The sequence below is a fragment of the Orycteropus afer genome, unplaced genomic scaffold, assembly GCF_000298275.1.
Source record: "Orycteropus afer afer isolate SDZICR_OR568_19922 unplaced genomic scaffold, OryAfe1.0 scaffold00100, whole genome shotgun sequence".
In the NCBI taxonomy this organism is placed as follows: Eukaryota; Metazoa; Chordata; class Mammalia; order Tubulidentata; family Orycteropodidae; genus Orycteropus; species Orycteropus afer.
Genome location: NW_006921687.1, coordinates 1,625,900 through 1,644,950, shown reverse-complemented (window position 1 = coordinate 1,644,950; position 19,051 = coordinate 1,625,900). Strand labels below are relative to the sequence as shown.

General features: G+C 36.4%; 1 protein-coding gene across 1 annotated transcript in view; it reads right to left on the bottom strand.

The window, feature by feature from the left end:
* Positions 1–620: 620 nt before the first annotated feature.
* KIF21A (kinesin family member 21A) overlaps positions 621–19,051 on the bottom strand; it is a 123,945-nt gene continuing 105,514 nt past the window's right edge. The window contains exons 32-36 of the mRNA XM_042781289.1: positions 17,868–18,032; positions 15,573–15,690; positions 13,914–14,084; positions 8,722–8,921; positions 621–714 (exon numbers count right to left, since the gene is read on the bottom strand). Coding sequence (XP_042637223.1) covers positions 621–714; positions 8,722–8,921; positions 13,914–14,084; positions 15,573–15,690; positions 17,868–18,032 — 748 coding nt within the window. The remainder of the gene's footprint in view (positions 715–8,721; positions 8,922–13,913; positions 14,085–15,572; positions 15,691–17,867; positions 18,033–19,051) is intronic.

Below are 19,051 nucleotides of genomic sequence, written 5' to 3'. Positions count from 1 at the left end.
AAGTAAACACCAACATTAATACGAACTGCTTAACATTCTTTGTTAGTAGATTAGGGTCTTTGAAAAAATCATCACTAATATCCTCACATCTTATTTTTCCATTAATTAAAAGACTCTTGAAATTTGGGAACCTTCTATAAACTGATTTAAATGGCAGACAAGTCAACCTACAATATGACTAACATTCCCAATATATATATATAAATACACAAATTATCTGAACAGACTATATGAATGAGTTAGTAATGGGTTGCATTGTATTCCAGATATATTTTCTGACTGTCACAAAAGCAGACATCTTGTAATTTAAATAATTTGAAGGTTTTTTTTTTGTTGTTGTTTTGTTATAGCTAGGCACAAAAATGTGGCCACAATAAAAGTACGACTCAAGCAGTATATCAATTGTAAGATATATATGTATCGGTAGATACTAAAATTAAACACATAGGATAGACAAAATTTTATTAGAATATCATTTATATTTAGCAGTTGAACTCAGATATATTTTCCAGTTAATTTGATTCAAGAGTTTTTGCCTAATATACTCATGACAATATTTTCCATAAAGGATATTCAGAATATTATCACAGTTTTCAGTTTATGACTATCTTTATTCTTCTTTAATTACTAGCAATGTCTTCCCCCAAATCTCCTGTGTCGGAGATATGGCCATCCTGCAAATTGCGAGCCTTCCAAATTCTCACAGTTCGATCACTAGAAAATAATAAATTAAAAATGAACATGTGAAACAGGGGTGGAAAGATATATAGCTCTTAGAATTACTTATGATGAAAGATTTTCTAAAGAGGTCTTTAATAAATGTAATCTTAAAAGTATTGATTGCCCCATAATTATAAGAAAACTGTACTCATAATAATGGTAACTAATAACAGCTTATATTATCAAGGGCTTACTATATGTCAGGCCTTTTACATAACATATTTAATTATGGTCAATTACCCTAAGAGATAGGTACTACTATTATTCCCATTTTATGGATGAGCAAACTGAGGGGCAGAGAGGTTATGTGACTTGCTTAACAAAGTTAATGACAGGGCTGAGATTTGAATTTAAGAAGTCTGGCTCCAGAGCCCCATCTCTTAACCACTACACAACATTAGCATTCGTTATCTCAGAAATCAGCATGTGATATGACATATGGTCAGAGATCCTTATAATAAGGTTACAGCAAGACATCTAGACTGGGTGAAGGTTGGGGCAGGGTTTCCAGGGAGTTGATGATTCTGGCAATAGGAAGAATTATTTTTTGGGGGAATGAGAATATGCCCAGAGAAAAAGCAGGAGGCTATTAAGAAGTGGACTAATACTCCTTCTATCACTGAACACAGAAGATTATAAGTGTTTCTAAGAAATGTGTTTCTGTTCTTGTAGCATCTGGCTATTGGCACCAGTTATTACACAATTCCATTTCATTACCACATCTCTCATGGTGAAAGACATTTTTCTTTTCTCCAGTTCCTGACAAATCCATAGCCAAAAGAAGACATTTCCATAGAATTTTATAGCTAAAAGATTATGTATTACAATTAAAGGATAAAAAAAAGTCTAATGAGGGGAGGGAAAATTGCTAGATAGGTAAGAGACAAGTATTGATTTGGGTGAATGGAAAGGGAATATACCAAAATCGAGTGACCAACACAATAACACTAAGGAGAAGGAAGACGGAGAGGTGCACAAGAGATACAGACAACAAAGATAACACTTTTACATACACAACACTGCATTATCAGTAATGACAAACATCAGTCTATGGGTGGAGACACAGATAGACAGGCTAAATAATCAGGTGTGTCTAGGCAAAATGGAATATACCCATGACCATATGTAAGTTTGGCACATGATACCTCTACATATCTATTTGTATGTACTATAAGAATGTTCACATGCAAATGACACAACCTTGCTTGCTGAAAGTGAAGAAGACTTGAAGCACTTACTGATGAAGAGCTAAAGGCTTCAATCTTCAGTATAGGTTGTACCTCAACATAAAGAAAACAGAAACCTTCACAACTGGACCAATAAGCAACATCATGATAAACAGAGAAAAGACTGAAGTTGTCAAAGATTTACATTTTACTCCACAATTAACACTCACAGAAGCACCAGTTAAGAAATCAGACATTGTATTGCATGGGCAAATGTGTTGCAAAAGACTTCTTTAAAGTGTTGAAGAGCAAAAATGTCATTTTGAAGACTAAAGTGTACCTAACCCAAGCCATGGTATTTCCAATCGCCTCATGTACATGTGAAAGCTGGACAATGAATAAGGAAGACCTAAGAAGTCCTGATGCCTTTCAATTGTGGTGTTGGCATAGAATACTGAAAGTACCATGGACAGCCAGAAGAATGAACAACTCTATCCTGAAAGAAGTATAGCAGGAATGCTCCTTAGAAACAAGAATAGCCAGATTTAGTCTCACATATTTTGGTCATGTTGTGAGAAGGGACTGGTCCCTGGAAAAAGATATCATGCCTGGTAAAGGGGAGGGTCTGAGGAAAAGAGGAAGACATTCAATGAGACTGATTGACACAGTGGCTGCAATAATGGGCTCAAGCACAGCAAGGACTGTACAGATGGCGCAGGACTGGGCAGTGTTTCATTCTGTTTTACACAGGGTCTCTATGAGTTGGAATTGACTCAATGGCACCTAACAACAACAATAAGAGTGTCCACAGAGCTAACAGAGCAAAGTTAGGATAATTTCTTAGCCACAGCCAAACACCCTGAGGAAGTGAGTCACTGGGCCCACAGGCTCAGGACCACAGTCATTGGGAACATCAAGCTCAACTGATGTAACATACTACTCAAAAACATACCCTATATCCTACTTTTCTGAGTAGCAACTGGTATCTTAAAAGTGACAATCTAAGATGAAACAATTGCTATGTTCTCTTCCAGAGCAAAGAATAAAGAAAATCAAAGATGCATGGAAACAATTAGTCCAAGGGACTAGTGGACCATGCGGACCTGAGCCTAGATGACCCTGACACCAGAAGAACTAGATGGTGCCTGGTTATCATTGTCAACCACTCAGAAAGAGATCAAAATAGGACATCCTTGACAGAGGGAGAGAAAAAATGTGGAATGAAACTCAAAATCTTAAAAAAGACCAGGCTTACTAGTCTCACAGAGACTAATGATATCCCTGAGACTACGGCTCCTTCTCACCCTTTGGGCATGGAATTGAACTTACTCTCATGGCTTTCAGCTGAACGATAAAGAGGCGTAAAAGGTGAACAGTTATGCCAGGTAGGTGTACTCCTTAGAATGATCAACCATGAAAGATCAGAAGGCAGTACTGAAACAGGCAAGATAGCTCAGAGAGTAGGAATGCATAGGAAAGAAGGACACAGAGAAAAGGTAACCACAGGGAAGAAGTGGGAAGAGACTTGTTATATTATGGGGACTGTGAGCAATGTCATGAAGCAAAATGTGTATGAACTGCTGAATGGAAAATGAATTTGCTCTGTAAACTTTCACCCAAATCACAATAAAAAGTATAATGACATGGCCAGTATAATACACTAAAGGGCAGAGCTGAACTTAGAATGTAAGCTTTCTAGTTTTCATTCAATAATCTTTCAATCTCCTACAACATATATACATTGATAACAGCAAGGAATATGTTCATTCATATACTTATTCAACCATTCATTCATTTATTCAACTATATACTGAACAAATGTTTATTGAGACCCTGCGAAGTGTCAGACGCTATTCCAGGTGCTTGGAATATATCAACAATTTAAAAATAAACAAACAAACAACAATAACAAAAAACCTCTGCCTTTGTAGACCCTTCATCCTCACAGAGGGAGACAGATAATAAACCACAATAAAGTATTAAATTATAGAATATTTTATAAAGTAATAAGTGTTATAGAAAAAGTACAGTATGGCAAAGTGAATCAGAGTACCAATTACTGGAAAGAGATTACAATGTCAAATAAGAGGTAAAGGTTACTCTTCTTAAGAAAGACAGACTTGGAAGAAGGTCAGTAACTCTGAGAGAAAAGCATTTTGGGCAGAGGGAGGCCGGGGGTCAATGCTCTAAGGTAAGAATGAGCTTAGTATTTTCAAGAACCAGTGTTTCAGCACTGTATCTAATGCTGCTCTTACAGAAATATCACTAGTGTGACTTTAACAAACAGAAATTTATTTTCTCATAGTTTAGGAGGCTAGAAGTCCAAATTCTAAATGCTGGCTCTAGGGAAAGGCTTTCAGTCTGTCAGCTCGGAGGGAAGGCCCTGTCTCTTCAGCTTCTGTTTTCTGGTTCCTTGACTGAGAGAGACCCGGAAGAAGGAAGAGGCCATTCACTTCTCAAAGAATTGGCCAGTGAAAACCCTATGAATAGCAGTGAAATGCTGTCTGATATATTACTGGAAAATTTTATGAATAGCCCTGAAACACTGTCTGATACAGTGTCACAAGATGAGCTCCTCAGGTTGGAAGGCACTCAAAATATGACTGAGGAAGAGCTGCCTCATTGGGGTAGAGCCTACCATAATGATGTGGATAAAGTAGAGCTTTTGGGGCCTCCATTTGCTGAAGTGGCACGACTCAATATGAGAAGAAACAGCTGCAAGCATCCATTAATAATCAGAACATGGAATGTACAAAGTATGAATCTAGGAAAATTGGAAGCTGTCCAAAATGAAATGGAATGCATAGAGATTGATATGCTAAGCATTAGTAAACTGAAATGGACCAGTTTTGGCCATTTTGAATCAGATAACCATATGATCTACTATGCTGGGAATGACAAATTGAAAAGGAATTGTGTGGCATTCACCATCACAAAGAATGTTTCAAGATCTACCCTGAAGTACAATGCTGTCCAGTCATAGTATAATATCCATACACCTACAAGGAAAGCCAGTTAATACTACTATTATTCAAACTTACGCACCAACCACCAAAGCCAAAGGTGAGGAAATGGAATACTTCTACCAACTTCTGCAGTCTGAAATTGACCAAACATGCAATCAAGATGTGCTGATTATCACTAGTGACTGGAATGCAAAAGTTGGAAACAAAGAAGAATCACCGGCAGTTGGAAAATTTGGTCTTGGAGACAGAAATAATGCTGGAGATGGCATGATAGAATTTTGCAAGACCAATGTCTTATTCAATGCAAACACCTCTTGCCAACATTTCAAACAGCAGCCATGCACGTGGACTTCACCAGATGGAATACACAAGAATCAGTTGACTACATCTGTGGCAAGAGGCAACGGAGAAGCTAAATATCTTCAGCCAAAACAAGACCAGGAATTGATTGTGGAACAGACCATTAACTGCTTATATGCAAGTTCAAGTTGAAGTTGAAGACAATTAAAACAAGTCCACCAGAGCCAAAATATGACCTTGATAATATCCCTCCTGAATTTACAGACCATTTAAAGAATAGATTTGATGCACTGAACACCAATGACTGAAAACCAGAGAAATTATGGGCTGACATCAAGAACATCATCCAGGAAGAAAGCAAAAGGTCATTAAAAAGACAGGAAAGGAAAAGAAAAGACCAAAATGGATGTCAGAAGAGACTCTGAAAACTTGCCCTTGAATGGACAGTAGCTAAACCAAACGAAGGAATTGACAAGATAAAAGAGCTGAACAGAAGATCTCAAAGAGCAGCTTGAGCAGACAAAGCCAATTACTATAATGTAATGTGCAAAGACCTGGAGTTAGAAAAACAAAAGGGAAGAACACACTTGGCATTTCTCAAGCTGAGAGAACTGAAGAAAAAATTTAAGCCTCGAGTTGCAATACTCAAAGATTCTATGGGCAATATATTGGATGATGCAGGAAACAGCAAAAGAAGATGGAAAGAATACATGGTCACTGCACCAAAAAGAACTGGTCAATGTTCATCCATTTCAGGAGGTGGCATATGATCAATAACCAGTGAGAATGGCCAGACTTCATCTCACCTACTTTGGTCATGTCAGAAAGGATCATTCCCTGGAGAAGGATATCATGCTTGGCAAAGTGGAGGGACAACAAAAAAGGGGAAGGCCCTCAATGAGATGAATAGATACAGTGGCTGCAATGATGGGCTCAAGTATAGCAAAGATCATGGGGCTGGCACAGGACCAGGCAGTGTTTCATTCGGCTGTACATGAGGTCACTATGACTCCGAGACTATTTGACGGCACCTAACAACAACAACTTGGCATCGATATTACCACATCTCTTTTTTACTCACCTGCTTGCTTAATCTGTTTTATGTATCAGAAGAAATTGACTTAAGACACGCCCTACACTAAACCTGTGTTATTAACATAACAAAGACAACTCATTGTCTTAAGATTTATATCACATATTTTTTGAGGAAAAAAATGCAGTTAATAACAACACAGAGGTTAATGGAGTTGGAACAGAACAAACAAGGTGGAGGGTAGTAGAAGTTAAGGTAAGGGAAGTAACACAGGGTCAGAGGGGCAGATCAAGCATGACGTGAAAAGGAATACCACTGCAGGTTTTGAGCAGAGAAGGAATTTGATTTGACTTGTGCTTTAGAAGGATTACTCTAGCTTCTGTGTTGACAATAGATTATACATGGTCAAGTGACCATTTTTAGGGGGCTACTGACACACATGGGGTCTCCTTGAGTCAGAATTCATTCACCAGAAACTGGTTTTTATTGTAGTAATCAAAGTGAGAGCTGATGGTAATAGGCCAGTGAGTACAGATAGAGTGAGAAGTAGCCAGATTCTTGATATAATTTAAAGGTAGACGGACAAGCTTTTTTGATGGATTGGATACAGAATGTGACAGAAATGGAGGAGTGAAGGGTTCTGGCCTGAGCAACAGAAAAGACAGAAGCCAGAAGCCATTAACTAAGATGGAGAAGTCTATGGGTTGAGCAGATTTTTTTTTTTTTTGTGAGGAAGATCAAGAATTCAGTTTTGGACATGTTAAGTTTGAGATGTTGGAACTTCAACTATCAGCCATGACAGAATAACTCCACCAGGTTCTCCTCATGCTGTAATTTAAGATTTAACTTGACAAAACAAAATGTTTTCAGACACAGGGTAGCACATAGTGCCAGACTGTGATCTCTGAGAAAAGGGAAAGAAAGAAGGTGAGAATAAATATAGAACCAAGGTAGATACTGGAGAAGCAACACATGTGGTAACTAAGTGCATAGACTCTTAAACTGAATTACCAAATCTTGCCTGACTCAGAATACTGGTTCCACCACTTATTACTTGTGGAATCCTAAGCAAGTTACTTATCCTCTCTGTACCTCTGTTTTGCCACCTATGAAACAGGGATTTTAATATTACTTACCTTCTAGAGTTATAAAAACTAAATTAGTAAATACAAAGTGTTTAGGACAATGTGTAAAGCAAGAAAAAAGTCTAGTTATTCAAAAATGAAATCACATCAGGAAAAAGATAGTTAAGTACAACAACATCCTATTTCACCCTCCAAGCCGCAGTGATATACAGTACTTTTACAGGTTAATTATATTGAGTGACTTCCAGTAAATTATTAAAGACACAATAACTTTATAAGAAAAGACACAAAAATCGTGACTGTGAAGAAAGTGATGCATCTTGGAAATAGCATCAATAAGCATTTAAAAAAACACACAAAAAAAATTGACTCTGATGCACTTTAAAGATGAAAGCAAGTAAATCTAAATGAAAAGTGGAATTCAATAGAAACAGCATAAATAATAAAAGATGCCACAGAAATAACATAGACATTTTAAAATAAAGTCAAGGCATTTGTGCATTTGAATAGACTAAATTCAAGGTGCTCAAATTAAGTGATATAATGGGTGCACAAATGGCAGAGGGCAAATTTCAAGATGGATATTCATGAAAAACTACCTTTTATTTGAATGAGACTAACACCTCATATTATATATAGTATATGCTTTCCTTTTCAAAGTACTTATATACATATTATGTCATTCTTCTGGTCACCACATCTCTGCATCTCCTTCAAGCATTTCCTCAAATGCCACCTGCTCAGTGAGGCCTTCCCTGACTACCCGATTTTGTGGTCTCCTCCTCATGATACTCCCATCCCTATTCTCAGCTTTCTCCACAGCAGTTATTATCATCTAACATAGTTTACTTATTTGTGTTTTATTTCTTCCCACTAGAGTGTAAACTGGGTTTGGATCTGGTTTTTTCACTGTTCTATTCCAAGAGTCTGGAACAGTGTCTGAAATATAGACATTCATTGTGAATGAATGAATAAATGAATAAATGAATCCATCATTTTCACTATAAAGAGGAGGAAGCAGATGTTATTATATTTTCAAGGGAGGGAAAAAAAAAGAGGCACAAAAGATCTTTTAAATGATTTGTCCTAAATCATTAATTTCCTATGAATATAATGTGAAGCATGGCCAAAAAAACTTCAGAAATTCATCATCCATGAATGATTTTTTTTAAAAAATTAAAATCTTCAATGGATGATTTGGCTGCAGACTTCCTATTAAGAAGATTGCTAGTACAAGAGTAACACTTTGTTATATAACCTGGGAAGCCTAAATTCAGTGGCCACACTGTACATCAAAAAATATAAATGATATCTTAAAACAGATGTTAGAGTTATGTAATAAAAGAAGGATTCCACTTGTCCAACATTTCTAGATACTTATAATGTACAGTATTTGTTAAATTAGAAAACAAGCATTCAGTATAGAGAAAAATCATATAGGAAGAACTTACTCAGCTGCAGTAAAAATGTGGGTGGAATTAATACATATGGCATTGATAGGACTGTCATGACCCTTCATTTCTCCAACTGGTACAAAAGTATCCACATTCCAAAGTTTCAAAATGCCCCCTCTGCAGCCACTGAGTAAAACTGGGTGGGCTGGTACCACTCCCAGGGCACAGATCCAATCCTTATGTGCATTTGGAACTTGCTGAAAGGGAAAAAAGAAATCAGCAGTGTAAAGGCAGTCTTACAATGTGATATTTTCACAAAAAAATTATAAATATTTTCACTCATACAATTCAACATTTGGAACACTGAATGGCCTGGAAATCGTAAAAGTTCATTTTTAAACAATCACTCACAGTGTAGAGAAATAAATCTGTAATTTGCTCCCCAATTTGCTGCACTAATTAACGTTAGTGGGTATTAAAGACCTATAATATTAATAATCTACAGACTCTAACAAACCTAGAAAGCATTCAGAATTCTTCAAACATCCTCTTCATGGGCAGTTATAAAACAAGCTGAGAACTATAAGCTGGTATATAGATTATGGTGTTGTTATTGTTAGGTGCTGTTAAGGTTGTGTCAACTTGGCTGATCCATGGTTCTAAGTGGCTTAATAGTTTATTCCCCGTGATGAGACCTGACATAATGTAATCAACTCCATGGTGAGATCTGTGATGAACAGAGTTGAAAGATGATTTGGGGCATGGCTTGCTTCCAGTATATGTGGAAAAGCTTTGGGAAAACAGCTTTTTGCTCATTTTGGATCCTGCATTTGGCCCATCATCATCTCCAGTTCCTGGACTCAAACCAGTGGCCTGTTGTGTTGCCTGCCAATCTTGGGATTGTTGCCTTAGCAGCCTGTGAGCCAACAATCTGCTGGATTGCCCGCTATACAGCCTGCTGATCTTGAGTTTGTGAGTCCTTGCAGCTGTGTGAGTCAGGAAAGGCCTATAGCTTGATGTTTGACCTATGGACTTGGGATTTACCAGCCTGTACAACTGTATGAGTCATGTCCTTGAAATAAATCTTTCTCTACACACACACACACACACACACACATACAAAAGCTTCACTGGTTTTGCTTCTCTAAAGAGCCCAGCCTAAGACAGGTGCCATCAAGTTAGTTCTGACTCATAGTGACCCTTGGTACAACAGAACGAAATACTGCCTGATCCTGTGCCATCCTAACAATCATTGCTATGTTTAAGACCATTGTTACACCCACTCTGTCAATCTATCTTGTCTAAGGTCTTCCTCTTTTTTGCTGACCCTCTACTTTACCAAGCATGATGTCCTTCTCCAGGGACTGGTCTCTCCTGATAACATGCCCAAAGTATGTGAGATGTATGTCTGCCTTGCCATCCTCACTTTTAAGGGGCATTCTGGCTGTACTTCTATCATGACAAATTTGTTTGTCCTTCTGGTAGTCTAGGGTATACTTAATATTCTTTGCCAACACTACAATTCAAATGCATCAATTCTTCTTTGGTTTTCCTTATTCATTGTCCAGCTTTTGCACACACATAAAGTGATTGAAAATATCATGGCTTCGGTTAGGCACACCTTGGTCTCCCAAGTGATATCTTTGCTTTTTTAGCACTTTAAAATTATGTTGTTGTTGCTATTGTTAGGTGCCAGTGAGTCATCTCCAACTCACAGCAACCCTATGCACAGCAAAATGAAACACTGCCTGGTCCTATGCCAGCCTCATGATCCTTGCTATACCTGAGCCCATTGTTGCAGCCACTGTGTCAATCCATCTTGTTGAGGGTCTTCCCCTTCCTCATTGACCCTCCACTTTACCAAGTATGATATCTGTGGTAGTTAAGGTTGTGTGTCACTTTGGCTGGGCCTTGTTGAGTGGCTGGGCAGCTGGTGGTAGTTATTCCCCATGAGACTGGCAATCAACTTGGTGGAATTTACCACAAGCAGCTTTAGGGATGTGGGCTGCTTCCTGTATATAAGCAGCAGCTCTGGGAATGGTCTCTAGTTTATGGTACACTTGAACCTTGAATATATGTAGCTGTGTCATTGCCATTCTCTGCCAATCTTGGGACTTTCAATGGACTTGAATTAATGGCCTGCTGTATGGTTTGGTAACATCGGGACTGTGTGCCTTTTTACTTGTCAACCTTGGGCTTGTCAGTCTCAGTGTCCAGCAACTGTCTGAGTGAGAAAAAGCCTCTAGCTTCAGTGGGCTGGGAACAGGAGGCAGAGCTGAAGCCCAAGGCTGAGGGGCTTTCACCCAACCCCTAGAGCCTGGCAGTTTGAACTTGGACTTAAAGCCTCCAAACTGTTAGAGAATAAACTCCTGTTTGTTCAAGTCATTCCATTTGTGGTATATTTCTGTTAGAGCAGCACTAGGTAACCAAAACAATATCGTTCTCCAGGGAATAGTTCCTTCTGACAACATGACCAAAGTAGATTAGATGAAGTCTGGCCATTCTCGCTTCCAAGGAGCATTCCAGCTGTCCAGCTGTACTTCTTCCAGGACAGATTTGTTAGTTCTTTAAGCACAATTCCTCTGGTTTTTAGTCTTTGGTGTTCAAGGCATCAAGTCTATTCTTTAAATGGCCTCTGAATTCAGGAAGGACATTATCAAGGTCATATTTTGGATCTCATAGACTTGTTTTAATTGTCTTCAACTTCAAGTTGAACTTGCATATGAGCAGTTGATGGTCTGTTCCACAATCAGCTCCTGGCCTTGTTCTGGTTGATGATATTGAGCTTTTCCATTGGCTCTTTCCACAGATGTAGTCTATCTGATTCCTGTGTATTCCTGGTGAAGTCCATGTGTATAGCTGTCACTTACATTGTTGAGAAAAAGTATTTGCAATGAATAAGTCACTGGTCTTGTAAAATTCTATCATGTGATCTCCAGCATTATTTCTATCATCAAGGACATATTTTCCAACTACCAGTGATTCTTCATTTCCAACTTTTGCATTCTAGTCACTAGTGATAATCAACACATCTTGATAGCATGTTAGCTCAATTTCAGACTGTAGAGGTTGGTAGAAATCTTCAATTTCCTCATCTTTGGCTTTGGTGGTTGGTGCACAGATTTGAATAATAGTAGTATTAACTGGTCTTCCATATAGGCACTGTCACTGACAGCATTGTACTTCATGACAGATCTTGAAACCTTTTTTGTGATGATGAACGCCATACCATTCCTCTTCAATTTGTCATTCCCCGCATAGTTAATCATATGGTTGTCTGATTCAAGATGGCCAAAACCAGTCCATTTCAGCTCACTAATGCCTAGATTATCAATCTTCATGAGTTCCATTTCATGTTTGACAACTTCCAATTTTCCTAGATTCATTCTTTGTACATTCCATGTTCTGATTATTAATGGATGTTTGCATCTGTTTCTGCTCATTTTGAGTCAGGTCACATGAACCAATGGAGGTCCCAGATGCTTTACTCTATCCATATCATTAAGGTCATCTCTATTCTGAGGAGTCAGCTCTTCCACAGTCAAATTTTGAGTGCCTTCTGACCTGATGGGCTCATCTTCTGTCACTGTATCAGACAATGTTTCAGGGCTATTCATAAAGTTTTCCAGTAATATATCAGACAGTGTTTCAGTGCTACTCATAAGGTTTTCATTGGCCAATTGTTTGATAAGTGGATGGCCTCTTCCTTCTTCCAAGTCTTAGGCCAGAAGCTCTGCTTAAAATGATAGAGATTGTTAAATAAAATCACTTCTTTAAGCCTTTGATAGACACATTCATGAAAGATCAGAAGTAGCCTATATATTTCATAATATGAGCAAACAGTAATTAGATGATCAGGCTATATGATTATATTTTATGCATAAATATGTATATATGTGCAACATAAATGTACGACTGTATGCCCATAAAAGAAAATCTTTAGAATAAAGTATATGCATTTGTTGTCAAGTTATTTCCATTGATATTCATACTACACATTCATTTTGTTTTTCATCTACTGGATGCAAACAGGAAAATGGTAGCAACTGCCATACATCACACCCACACATACAGAAAGGAAAGCTTAAAATTGAGAACAATTTCTTCACCTGGGAAGACTAACATTTGATTTTATTGATGCAATACTTCAATTCAACTATCATTCTGGAAATGAGAGTGCCACCACTTTAGGATGAATGAAAATGTTCTTGTAGATGAGGAATCATTTGTACTATTTGACTTTAGTTAAACTTGGTTCTCTTAGAATATGTGTACATAAAACAAAAACAAAACGAGACACTGTAACTGCTCTATCTGAAGGCAATCCTAGATCCTTATAATATTAGCAGTGTCTATTTTCCTTTTATCTAACAGATATTAAATGTTGAATTTATCTTCATGTCAAGAAAAAGAACAAACTATGGTTCTCTCATCCTTCTCCTGATTAGTGACTCTGGTAGCAATGATTAAACACTGTAATAGGAAGCCCCAGCTAATATAATTTCTAAATACAAAAGAGCTCTGGTGGCGCTGTGGTTAAAGCATTGGGCTGCTAACCAAACGGTCAGTGTTCTAACCCACCGGTTGCTCCATGGGAGAAAGATGAGGCAGTCTGCTTCCATAAATATTTATATACAGCCTTTGAAACCCTATGGAGAAGTTCTGTCCTATAGGGTCACTATGAGTTGAAATTGGCTCCAAGTCAATGAGTTCTCAACAATGAAAATTTAGATAGAGCCTCTTCAAGTTATTATATAGACTATTCAGTAGTGGTGTGGATTGAATTGTGTCCTCCAAAAATATATGTTGAAGTTCTAACCCCTGGTATCTATGAACATGACATGTTTGGAAATATTGTCTATGTTGATATTATTAATTAAGTTAGCATGAGGTCATCCTGGAACAGGGTAGGTCCTAATTCAATCTGAGTGGTATCCTTACAAAAGAAGAGAAGAGACACAGAGAGTCACAAAGAGAAAGGACGGCCATGTAAAGATGTATATTCAAGCCAAGGAATGCCTGGGATGACCGGTACCTGGAAGAATCAAGAAAAGATCTTCCCCTAGAGCTTTCAGAGGAATGTGGCTCAGCTGAAACACTGACTTGGACATCTACCCTCCAGAGCTGTGAGACAATAAATTTTTGTTCTTATAAACTACCAGTGTGTGACACTTTGCTATGGCAGCTGTAGGAAACTAACAGAAGCAGTTTTGAAGTGCCCCTTCCACACCAAGAAAACTTTGTATTACCTGAAGAAGGTCTTTTTGAGCTAAGTCCCATTTCTTGATTCCATTATCTCTGGACCCACTGAAGAGATTATCCCCATGAATAGTTAGTGCTTCAATGCCATCATAATGAGGAGGTTCAAAATTGTGGGTAGGACTCACAGTTCCAAGAGCCCCTTCAGTTACATCAAACATCTAAAAAAGCAGAAGGAAAGTGGTTATCCCCATTTAATTTACAAATAAGTCTCTATATGGGTATATTCATAGAAATACATATACATACATGTATATTAATCAGAAAGAGGATTTGTTTTGTTACAATATTTTACTGAGTTAATGAAATTAACCTACTATGAATTATGAATGATACTAAGGATGAATCCAAGCCCTATTTTCACATTACTTTTCTTTACATGTCTGTAAGCCCATTTTTTCATGTACGAGTACATAAATACTATGTTTAATAACAAAAATAATGCATAGCAATCCAGTTGAAATTCAAGTAAATCATATGGTTGTTATTTAATCACTATGAGGTGGCTCTACAGTCCTGGTATTCATCCATTAAACTGCTATTCAAAATCTTATCCATTTTCCTCAGTTACCCTCATCTCTCTTAGCTGATGATCTTGTGCTTTCCTGAAAAGAATAAGGTAATCCAAAATAAACATTTTGGAACCTCCTCTTCATTCTAAAATTTTCTTGCCAACTTCATTCTCATATCTTCCCCTTCTTTCTGAGAGGCTGAAGGGTACTTACTTCTTTCCAAGGTTTCCATTCATGAGCTAACTCCTCCTACCACCTTCATCACTTTTGCAGCCACTGCACTCTTCTCTTCCCCCTTTCCCCTTCCACCAATCCCATTTCCTAAGCATATAAAAATACTAAGATTTCTTGAATACAACATCCTCTTCCTTTAATCATGTATTTTCAAGTTACTAACCCATTCTCATATCTTAATCTTCTAGAAAGAGTTCTTACACCCTTCAACTTTCCATACTATGACTTCTGCCCCAGCATTTTAAAGAAAGTTCAGTCTTAGCAGTTACCTCTAAATAGGCACATTCCTACCTTTCTTTCTCACTATATCTCCTTTTTATTCCTATTGGTTTTTCATAGACATTCCCTGAAGTTGATGCTCAATTTCTCTTTCCTTTGGCAGTGTCATCTACTCCTTGAACATTTGCTTCTACTTTCATTAAAGTAGAAACCGACATCTTTAGTCATAACTTATTTTGAGTTATAGACCTACCATTTCTAAATGGCTTACTGGCCTACATGTGTATATCCTGGAAATACCTTAAATTTAACATTTCCAGAATCATACTATGCATCTTTCCTCATCTTATCTGCCAATTTTATAAAATCTCAAAATCATTAATAGTCTCACTATAACAGATGATGACCAAGATATTCAAGCATTAATTAGATGATTGAGCTAAAAGATAGCTTTTAAAATCTATTTTAACCTATTTCCTATGAAAAATGAAAATACTTGGTTGAATAGTAAGGCAATAATCATGAGGAACTCAGAATGAGGAAAAGGTAAGAAAGGAAAATACAGTGTCAGAAAAGGGCAAAAAAATTGATTAAAGAAAGAGGACTTGGATGAGTTTGAAAACTTCAAACAAATCATTTAGTAGGAGATAGAAGAATATAATTCAACAACTCTGTTATACACACTTTGATGTAATGATCCTTGGAACCAGTGATGATGAGGTCTTGTCCACTGGAAATCTGATCTACAGTAAGGCACATGACAGGGCCTAGATGTCCTGTTAACTTTCCTGTTGACTGAAACCTTTAAAAAGAAAGAAAAATAATTTTGTTTGAAAATATCCCTTAGTGTGCTAGAACTAATCCTCAAAAAAAAAAAAATTCTATATACTTTGATAAAATCGTTCACTAATTCTTTTTGATTTTAGCTGCACCTTTAGGAACCTCTTTTCAAATTAGAGTAAATATGGCCAAACTGAAAATATTCTATGATGGAAGTGGGAGGAGTCTTAAATGAGATATTGCAAAGCTGATTAACATCATTTGGCTATAGGCTAATTTAACTCCAACCTACATCCAGATAAATCTTAATCTGTTAAACATCTGAACACATTATAGACATATGGCTGAAATTATTAGGTCTACTTTGGTATCACTGGTGTAACTAGAAAAACCAGTAACAAAATGGAGAAAGTAGGATTACACATTTTACACACACACACACACAAATACATATATCCACATATATATCTATAACAGTAACCATGACTGAATGGAGCTGGGAGGAATGAGAGGATCAGTAACAAGGAACAGCAAATATTTACACACACACACACTCACATATATGTCTATTCTCACACTCACATGTAGACATACATATATATCCTATATAAATATGTATACATACATGTGCATACATTTATACACATGTATATATACATACCTAGCATCTATATACACATATGTGTGTATATGTTTAAATTAGAGGTACATGGACAAATCAGAGGTAAAAAGACAAGTGGTCTCTTTCTTCAATTATTGTAAAGATATAAAAAAGACTAGGAGAGACACCTGACTTGTAGAAAAATGTGTGAAGTCAATTCAAAGAGTGATAATGAATCTTTCACAATCCTACCACAAATCAAGTAGAGACATTTTTAACTTCTAGAATATTATAGTTCCTCCAACACTATTCTCTTAGTTACTTAAAAATACATCAACATTTAATCAGGTTGCTGAAAACAATCAAGTTTTAAAGGGTCTATTTTTTTCAGCCAAGTAAAAACTGTAAAGATCTTCAAAGTTGATAACACCAATCACTTCTGCATATACCAGTTACCTTCCTCTGTAGTGCTCCTACCACAATCCCAATGCAATATTTTCAAGAATAAAGCAAGTTCTCACTTCTTTTTAAATTTCTTAAGCACACCTTGTTTTTAATTTTCTATATTTATTTCTAACATAATACTCAGGAATGTGTTTCCCATATCTCTTTCTTTCATCTATTAACCTATAAATTATGTTTACTATACTTTTTCAGTCATGCTTTAAAATGTTACAAATCATAACACTAATTTATTTTAATGTTTCTCAAGTAAATATCTGTTTGATTTGCCACTGACAAATCCCTTGTAGGTGGGAGGTACCCTGATTACCTGAATAGCTGAGCTTATTCTATATTCTGTGATTGCCTATTAAACAAATTGCCTATTAAACAAAGGAAAGTGAGTTCTAATAAGGGAGATATCACATTGGTCTTGTTCATTCTTTACTTCCAGTACCTACCCTTGGTATCCTGCCTACTGTAATTGGTGCTCAAATATTTGTTCATTAATAAATGAATGAATCCTTTGCTGTCAAGAATTTAAGAACTAGAAAAGAAGCCGAAACAATGATTCAACTACAGTATAACAGCTCACACTTCATGGCAAATAAAACTCAAATGAAAACTTTAATGCCTTAAATTTTATTTTATTTTTCCCTTTTTAACCATGTTTTCTTCGTAATACAACATCTTTATATATATTTTATTTTAAAGTCACAAAACCTCTGTGAAGATTTATATCCAACTTACTAAATTAAGATTATACAGTGAAAACTTTGAGATATAAGATGTTTAAATGATGTCACAAAAAATAATTCTTTCGTAAGTATTAATGAAACTATGTAGGGTAAGAATCCTGTTCTCTTCCTTTTAAACACTATGTATAGACAAATTAAGCAAGGCTATTTCAATTCTATTTTTCTCCATATACTATTCTTTTCAGCACTTAAGATTTAAAGGAGAAAAAAATTGCTAATGAAGCTGAGGACAAAAGGGACATTTAAGGGTATTAGGCTAAATAAAAAAGCCTATGATTTTACAGTAACTTCTGAAGCTATTAAAATTAGATCTCACCAGAATCATTATGTTATTAATATCTGAAAGATGTATTTACCAAATATAATAAGTACATCTTCTTAAAACAAACAAAAACCTACCTTTTAAGATCCCACATTCTGACAGCAATGCCAGAAGCCGCATAGAGGAAAGTGCCAGTTGGGTTTAGAGCAATTTGATTGATCTGGTTTTCTCCAGAAGGAATAGCTACTGTTCTGCTGCTACTTGCAGAACAAGCATCTCCAAGAGTAACTTGACCTGAAGACCTTAACAAGACAGAACAAAGCAAATATGAGTTTGGTCTAGCATGCCTTGTATTCCTGTGAAACAGGCTGAGGCAACAAAGGAAGTGTGTACTTTTGCCAGCATATATACAGTAACTAGCACACCATTTCATAAAAAGTTGGCACTTACAAACATTGTTGAATAAGTGAATAAATGTATGAATTAAACAAGATGAAATAGTTTAAAACTTTTAATTTGTAGGACTATTATAACAAGAGAAATTTCAGACAAAACTGGGCTTTTGGGTCAGAAAGGATTAGACGTCAAAGCTAAAAATCCAACTTATGATATGGCACTGAAAAGGTAATTGACTTTCTTGTAGCTTCCAGAAGCCCCCTGGGGGCCAGGACTACCAATATTTCTGTTATATATAAGAATTGCCTTTTTGGATTAAAGACCCTTGGGACCTTTTCCATTATTTGCAATTTACTTTAACCCATCTACATATATAATATCTACTGTGTGCTAAAGACTTAAATGTAGCTTATTTATATTTCCTCAGATATATTCTAAATGGTAAATAACTTTTAATTTTGAAACATGTTTCTTTGAAGTGTTGACTTTAGTGATTCAAATGGATTAAGTTTCTAATTTAAGATATAGTGTTTTTTCAACAAAATCCCCCTCAAGTGCTTTGTGTTTAATACAGTAAATAATGAATTTTCAAATCATAAAGCAGCAATTTAAAAGTTAATAATCTTTACAAATTAGTCAAAACAAACATCCTTCATATTCTTATCTTTCATTTAAATCAATACAGAGTTCACCTCAATTCTGATTATATAAAACAGTTCATCAAACTCGTGACATAAAGAATCATTATTTGCTCTACTTTTTTTTTAGGATTGGGTGAAGATTTATAGAGTAAATTCACTTTTCATACAGCAGTTCACATATACTTTGTCTCATGACATTGACCAAAATTTACAATGCAGCAGCTCCCCTCCCACTTCCTCCCCATAGTTACCTCCTCCCAGTGTCCATCCCTTCATACTCTTCT